This window comes from Pseudoliparis swirei, chromosome 20 (assembly GCF_029220125.1).
Source record: "Pseudoliparis swirei isolate HS2019 ecotype Mariana Trench chromosome 20, NWPU_hadal_v1, whole genome shotgun sequence".
Taxonomy (NCBI): Eukaryota; Metazoa; Chordata; class Actinopteri; order Perciformes; family Liparidae; genus Pseudoliparis; species Pseudoliparis swirei.
In genome coordinates this window covers 3754542-3762579 of record NC_079407.1, presented here as the reverse complement: position 1 = coordinate 3762579, position 8038 = coordinate 3754542, and the positions used below count along the sequence as shown (strand labels likewise).

The 8038-nt window shown below is 42.5% G+C and overlaps 1 protein-coding gene across 1 annotated transcript; it reads left to right on the top strand.

Annotated features, from left to right (window-relative positions):
• Nucleotides 1-1801: 1801 nt before the first annotated feature.
• On the top strand, nt 1802-6385 carry LOC130211256 (homeobox protein otx5-like). Its single transcript, XM_056441991.1, has 3 exons — nt 1802-2563; nt 3896-4047; nt 4204-6385. Exons 1-3 carry the CDS (start codon nt 2467-2469, stop codon nt 4834-4836), a joined length of 882 nt encoding a protein of 293 aa, XP_056297966.1. The 5' UTR covers nt 1802-2466; the 3' UTR covers nt 4837-6385.
• The last annotated feature ends 1653 nt before the right edge of the window (nt 6386-8038 follow it).

Sequence of the window (8038 nt, the reverse complement as noted above, 5' to 3'; positions counted from 1 at the left end):
AAGCTTCTCTGGCCGTGTGTGTCTTTATATCTCCGCTTTGGCTTTAGAGCAGATAAACCCCTTATACAGTTTGGGCTGCAGCTATGGGTCTGTGTGTGTGTGTGTGTGTGTGTGTGTGTGTGTGTGTGTGTGTGTGTGTGTGTGTGTGTGTGTGTGTGTGTGTGTGTGTGTGTGTGTGTGTGTGTGTGTGTGTGTGTGTGTGTGTGTGTGCGTGCGTGCGTGCGTGCGTGTGTCTGTGTGTGGATTTTAAACTATAAGAAATCCGATTCAATTAACAAGCGCAGAGAATCGGCTTTGGACACTGTGACATCGTCTATAGCAGCGGAGGATGGAGGGAGAGAGAGAGGGGGCGGGGGGGGGGGGACTCCACTCGGGAGTGTATGTGTGCCAAACAAACAATAATAATAATAATAATAATAATAATAATAGAACGATAAAAACTAAATGTACATAAATATGGATACGACTAACACATACTTATAGGTCAAATCCTTATAATAAAGTGTACACTGTGTCCTCTCTAATGACGTCAGTAAATAATTAAATTATGCAAAATGCACCTGTTTTAACGTTTTATAAAAAATACTAAACATTTTGAAGGCTCTCCATAAAACAAATGCCGACGCTTCATATCAAATGTCTATCATCCAACATGTATATACTATAATATCTTCCGACACATAAATGTACTCTTTTTTTTTTTTACAAATGATGTATGACATTATTATTATTATTATTATTATTATTATTATTATTATAGCGGATGAATGTGCCGCAGGGAGCATGTTGGGGATCAGGAGGGATTTAAAGGAGCAGAACAACGTGGTCTTTGTGCTGCTTCCTAATCCGGCCTGTACCCCCCCCCCCCCCCCCCCCCCCCACACAGGTCGACCAATTATTATTATACGGGAGGCCAATTTAGGAGATGGTTTGTAACAATAAAACCTCCATCTGGAATTGAGTCGAAAAAGATTGAAAATATATTTATTTTATTTTATTTTTCTTTAATTTAGGGTTCTTTGACATTACATGTCATTCAGCCGCTGTGACTTATAATTAGAATAATAATAATTCAGATTTCTATAGCGCTTTCCAAAGTACCCAAAGACGCTCATAAGTGCATTTAACCACGAGTACAAACTCAGAACAACAAGAATCAAGAAAGTAACGTGTATTCCAGAAACAATATCATATAATTAATACCATGAGTAATATCATAAGTAATATCATAAATAATACCATGACCACAAGTAATACCATGAGTACCATACGTGCCATTCAAGAGCCACTGACGTCCTATAAGTTGTTTTTATTAAGTATAGTTGGAAAATATGTGTTTTTAGTTTCACCATGATTATTATATGAGGTGTATAAACCAAACTTGCAACGTGCTTTATATATGAAGCAGAACACACACTTCTCTCTTCATTTCCTTCTTCTTTTAAAATGTAATTATGTATAGCGTTTATCAAATACATCCTAAACATACTCATTAATATTTGGAGGCTATCAACAGGTTTCAGTTACAAGTTGCATTTCAACAATTTGGAATATAAGAGACATATCAAATAAATTAAATTTTTACATGCCCAACACGAATACACAAAGACAGAATGTGTGTGTGTGTGTGTGTGTGTGTGTGTGTGTGTGTGTGTGTGTGTGTGTGTGTGTGTGTGTGTGTGTGGGTGGGTGGGTGTGTGGGTGCGCATTTGCGTGAGCGCGCCCTAGAGAGAGAGAGAGAGAGAGAGAGGGGAGGGCTCTGGGTGTCTACTTGGGTAAGAAGTTACTTGTAATTAGCCAGCCTCTTCCTGCTCGCCTCACTTGTCCACTGAGCAGAGCCAGATCCAGATCCAGATCCAGATCCTCGCCTCGGGGACCAGGTACCGCAGAGGGGCCCCGTAGTATCCACTCTGCAGAAACCCACCACTCCGGGCTGTTGTGGAACTTCTGCTCTCTTTCTTTGTTTTTTCTTGGTATCTGCCACTTGGCGACATCCGTGCGCACGGCAATTACGCACGACTTGGATGAAGAAACGGCACCACGGCACGCGGCGGGGCTTTTAATTAATTAGTCTATTAGTCTTTATCCTGTTTTAAAGTGTTGCCAGCATTTATATTGTTGGGGTTAATTTGAGTTGTAACTTTGGTTGTGATCTGGATAAGAGAAGGTATCAAATACACATCCGGGTTTCTTTACGCATCGGGTTGAAACAGGTGTAACAGGCGCAAGTGCCTGGTTCAACGGCACTACGTCAGAGAACAAGGGAAGGAAAAGGCCAGCAAGGAAACACAAAACAACAACTTGGTGACAAACAACCCAAAGAAGAAGAAAAAACAGAGAGGGAGGAGAGAGAGAGAGAGAGAGAGAGAGACACCCTGGAGACTAGCTCGGAGACCCAGCCCCCGGTCTGAGAGAAGGAGAGAGAGAGTGAGGGAGTGAGGGAGTGTTTTAAAGCCAGCAGCAGGCATGATGTCGTATATTAAGCAACCGCATTACGCCGTGAACGGGTTAACGCTGTCCGGCCCGGGCATGGATCTGCTCCACTCCGCCGTGGGATACCCCAGTAAGTAATGTTTTTATTTAAACTTGAAATCATTTAAATCTGTCGTTGAATCTTGTAATTTCAATTTAAATAAAAAAAGAACTTTATTTTGAAATAGAGTTACAGAAAATGTCGTTTACCTAATATGGTGAGTACGATAAAAGACTATTTATTCGTCATTATTCCAACATGTATCTGCCAGGTTAATCTTTATGAATATGAATATATTTCTGATTCAGCCTTCACAACATGTGTTTACTTGACCTATACATTCTGCGGATTATAGAGTCAAAAAACAAAAAGAAACGTGTGTGGATGGACACGCAGCCTGTTCTCACAGACTGAACACCCACATATGATCACATCTGTTACTCTGATATCATGTAACCTATATATTCAAAAGGATGCTCATTGTATAGTATTGTGTGCCATTACGTGAATACTTGTTATATTGTTTGGGGGCCCGATGAGCATCTGTCATCCTGGAGAGGAGAGTTTGAATGAATCGATGCGCAGTGGCACAAAGAGGCCTTCATGGGCCTGTCAGTCAGAATATAAACTTTAGAAGGACTTTCGTTTCTTCTTTTTGTATATTTCGATTATAAAAAGCCTTGGTTATGACGAAGCCTCAGTAGTAAACCATAAAAACATGTTTTATAACATTTTAATTGATGTCACGAGAGGCCAATGTGGTCCGATGCAATTTAGCGACATTATTATTAACATTAATCGGTATTTTGCAATAGTAAAATAATATCTAGGCCATATAAAAAGTTCATACTTTTTGTAATTATTATTTGTGAATTCAAGAGAAATAAATCAAATTGTTGCTTCATAAAATAGGGAAACCATTTGGATTATATGTTGTTAACATCTTAACCCTTGTGTTGCCTTCGGGTCAATTTGACCCGATTCAATGTTTCACCCTCCTGTTACCTTTATATTTACTAACATATTTTACCCTTGAGGTCAATATGACCCCAGCTATTAAAATCTCCAGAAAATTATTAGAATTAATATTGTTTTCCAAGTTTAAGTGTGAGGTACTTTATGTTTGTTTGTTGACTCCCGAAAGAACACCGACATTAAACATTGAATCGGGTCAAATTGACCCGAAGGCGACAGGAGGGTTAAATAGCCCACTTTAAGTATAAATGGATTTTAATAGCATGATTTAGAATAAAATGCTATTTATTTATCTGTTCAATCGAGAGGTTTTGTTTACATGACAGTTGGAACCAACATAGATTTTAATTTTTTTAACACATGTCGCAAGCAAAATCATAATAATAATGACTTTCTTCTTCTTCTTCTTCTTCTTCTTCTTCTTCTTCTTTCTTCTTCTCTTGTTAGACACTCCGCGCAAACAGCGTCGGGAGCGCACCACCTTCACGCGCGCACAGCTGGACATCCTCGAGGCTCTGTTTGCCAAAACGCGCTACCCGGACATCTTCATGAGGGAGGAGGTGGCCCTGAAGATCAACCTGCCGGAGTCCCGAGTCCAGGTAACACTGAACACCTCTACGATCACACCTCTTCCTTTTCTATTACAGGCTTTAATTCACCAGTCGAGATTAATTTTAAATATAAAAAAATGTTTTTTGCGGACTTTTCTTATGGGTTTGATCCTAAATGATGATTATATAACTTCCGTCCTCCAGGTCTGGTTCAAGAACCGCCGGGCCAAGTGCCGCCAGCAGCAGCAGCAGAGCACGGGCCAGTCCAAACCCCGGCCCCCTAAGAAGAAGGCTTCCCCCGCGCGAGACAACAACTCCGAGGCCAACGCCAACGTCTCCAACGGCGGCTACAGCCCGCAGCCGCCTCCTCCAGGCACCTCCATCACCCCGAGCTCCGTCAGTGCCACGGTGTCCATCTGGAGCCCGGCCTCCATCTCCCCGCTGCCGGACCCGCTGTCCGCCTCCGGCACCCCCTGCATGCAGCGCGCCTCCGCCTACCCGATGACCTACACCCAGGCCCCGGCGTACAGCCAGAGCTACGGCGGCTCCTCTTCCTACTTCACGGGCCTGGACTGCAGCTCCTACCTGTCCCCGATGCACCCGCAGCTGTCGGGCACCGGGGGCGCCCTGAGCCCCATCACGGCCTCCTCGATGGGGGGGCCCCTCAGCCAGTCCCCGGCCTCGCTGTCCGCGCAGGGCTACACGGCCGCCTCGCTGGGCTTCGGAGCCGTCGACTGTCTGGACTACAAGGACCAAGCTGCCTGGAAGCTCAATTTCAACGCCACTGACTGTCTGGACTACAAAGACCAGAACTCCTGGAAGTTCCAAGTCTTGTAAATAGCAAGAAGGAGGAGGTGGGGGAGGGGGGAGAAATCAGAGGAGGGCAAAATAACCTCAAATGACATGTTTGTGTAGAAGAAGAAGACATTATGGGACACAGAAATCAATTAATCATATCAGCTGTGAAGTAAAAAATGTGATTCTAACGAAATTGAGCATCAGCCTCGAGCCGGCTGCGCGCGCAACATCTGCACGCTCAACTATAACAACAACCGCTTTAATTCAGTAGCACGGTGGTGTCACGTGGTGCCTCTTTAGCTCCGTGACCTCTCCACCTTCACGGAACATGCAGAACGAACCGACTGCTGCGCGCGAGCTCGTGTTTATTTCCTCCTTTCCTAGATTCCGTCTTATACTTTCTGTGATATATATAACCATATATTTTGTTTGTTGGAGCTGCTTTTTCATTAGCGAGCTGACTTTCAAAAAAAAATGAAGTAAAAAAAAAGAAAGAAGAAGCTTTTGAGCCCAAACCAGAAGCTGATGATTCCCAGGTAAGCCTTGTTGTGTGTGATGCTGACCCCTGACCCCTGACCCCTCTGCAGCCCGTGCGTGCTGCAGCGTGAGTCGGACTCAGGAGTGACTGCAGTACGAACCTGTTGCCTTCGAAGCATTTGGTTAAAAATCATTCAAATGAAATTTAAAAAAGCAAAGAGCGGCTCGTGCATCGTATCGTTTTAATAGGATCACTTCCGGACAATTTGTGCAACAATGGTCGCATTGTGGCAGCCCCCCCCGCCCTCCCCCCCACACACACACACACACACACGCGCTCCATCCCACAGTGTTTGCATGAGCGGATTGTTGAAGCAGTCCTTGAATCTAAATGACTTTGTTATAAAACTACGTGTTGCTTATCAGTTGCTCGATGGGAGAGAAGCACCAGAGAGAGAGAGAGAGAGAGAGAGAGAGAGAGAGAGGGAGGGACTTTCCTTTGCACAGAGCTTTTGGTGCCTCTCTCGACTCCAACCTGTAAAAGATGTGATGGGTACCGCTGTATGTGTTTGATGTATCGTTTGATTTTGATTTTTTTTTTGTATTAGACAAATATAATGTTCCTTTTGGAAAAAAAAAAAAATTCTAATTGTGAATTTGTTGAAGTAAAGATTGTGGTAATTTGTTTTGAAGTTGATATTATTATCAGTATTATTTCTATCATCATTAATATTATGTCTTCAGCCGACATGGACGTTGCTAATATACTTTTTTTTGTAAATATTAAAACGTGAAAATACAATCATGTCATCAGCTTTGCGAGTTCCAACAGAATCTCTCTTTTTCTCCTTAATTTCTAGAAAATTGCCAACTTTTTATTTTTTCTGTTTATATTTTTCTTCTTCTTTTTTTTCAAACTCAGGGGTTTATCCAACACAAGTAGCAGTAGCAGGATACAATGCTGTTCATGCTTCTTAATCATTTGCTGTACTTTTGTTTTTATCTGTTTATTTTTCTGACATGAATTATTTTGTATATTTCACTTGTCTCCTGTGTCTCTAACGTGCTAGATGATGTTTCTGAGACATTAAAACGACTTCATTAAAAACTCTGCGGTCTTTGGGTTCTTTGAGTCGCTGCATTTGACGGTTTACCCCGAACCAAGGCCGCACACACATCCTCTCTTCGGGGGTACGAGAGGGACGTCCAGATAGATAGATAGATGGATGGATAGATAGATGGATAGATAGATAGATGGATGGATAGATAGATGGATGGATAGATAGATGGATGGATAGATAGATGGATAGATAGATAGATGGATGGATAGATAGATGGATGGATAGATAGATAGATGGATGGATGGATAGATAGATAGATAGATCGATGGATAGATAGATAGATGGATAGATAGATAGATAGATGGATAGATAGATAGATGGATGGATAGATAGATAGATGGAAAGATAGATAGATGGATGGATAGATACATGGATAGATAGATAGATAGATGGATAGATAGATAGATGGATGATAGATAGATGGATGGATAGATAGATAGATGGATGGATGGATGGATAGATAGATGGATGGATAGATAGATAGATAGATAGATGGATGGATAGATAGATAGATAGATGGATGGATAGATAGATAGATGGAAAGATAGATAGATGGATGGATAGATACATGGATAGATAGATAGATAGATGGATAGATAGATGGATTGAGATAGATGTATGGATAGATAGATGGATGGATAGATAGATAGATGTCCTTTTGACTTTACGTCTCATGGGGTCATCGGACCCTATGAGACGGCATAGATCCTATCTGCCTGATGGATCGTCTGGGTCGTGGAATTCCTGCTCATGACTACGCCACTGTCCTGTTGAGACTCCGCCCACTCCTCCTCCCCACCGCCATCTGCCTGATGGATCGTGGAGGTCTCCATCGTGGAATATGCCTACTATGAACTATTCATACACTCTGTCATATTCATTGAATGTATTTTAACTCTAAATCTGTCCTTCTGTACACATTACATCTATTGCATCTGTCCATCCTGGAGAGGGATCCTCCTCTGTTGCTCTCCTCCAGGTTTCTTCCCTTTTTTTCCCCCCTGAAGGGTTATTTGGGAGTTTTTCCTGGTCCGATGTGAGGTTTTGGGGCAGGGATGTCTATGTGTACAGATTGTAAAGCACTCCGAGACAAATTTGTAATTTGTGAAATTGGGCTATACAAATAAACTGAATTGAATTGAATTGAATAGATGGATGGATAGATAGATGGATGGATAGATAGATGGATAGATAGATAGATAGATGGATAGATAGATAGATAGATAGATAGATGGATAGATAGATAGATAGATAGATAGATGGATGGATAGATAGATAGATAGATGGATAGATAGATAGATAGATAGATGGATGGATAGATGGATAGATAGATAGATGGATATATATAGATGGATGGACATTTGGACTGTGCTCTGCAGACAGGGTGCTCCTGTAATCCCGTCAGCATATGGACTCTGAAGCAGAGACGCAGACACAGAGACACTCAGGACTTAGAATATGATTCATTTCTTTCTTCTCTAATCCCCAACAAACAAGCTGGTGGCCAGCCTGCTGAGGCACACAGTAATCATGCCACAGGCTGCTGTGACCGGACTCCTCTTCCTCCCCCTCCTCCCCCTCCTCCCCCTCCTCCTCTTCCTGCCCTTCCTCCCCTTCCTCCCTCCTGCCTGCAGTCCAGTTGC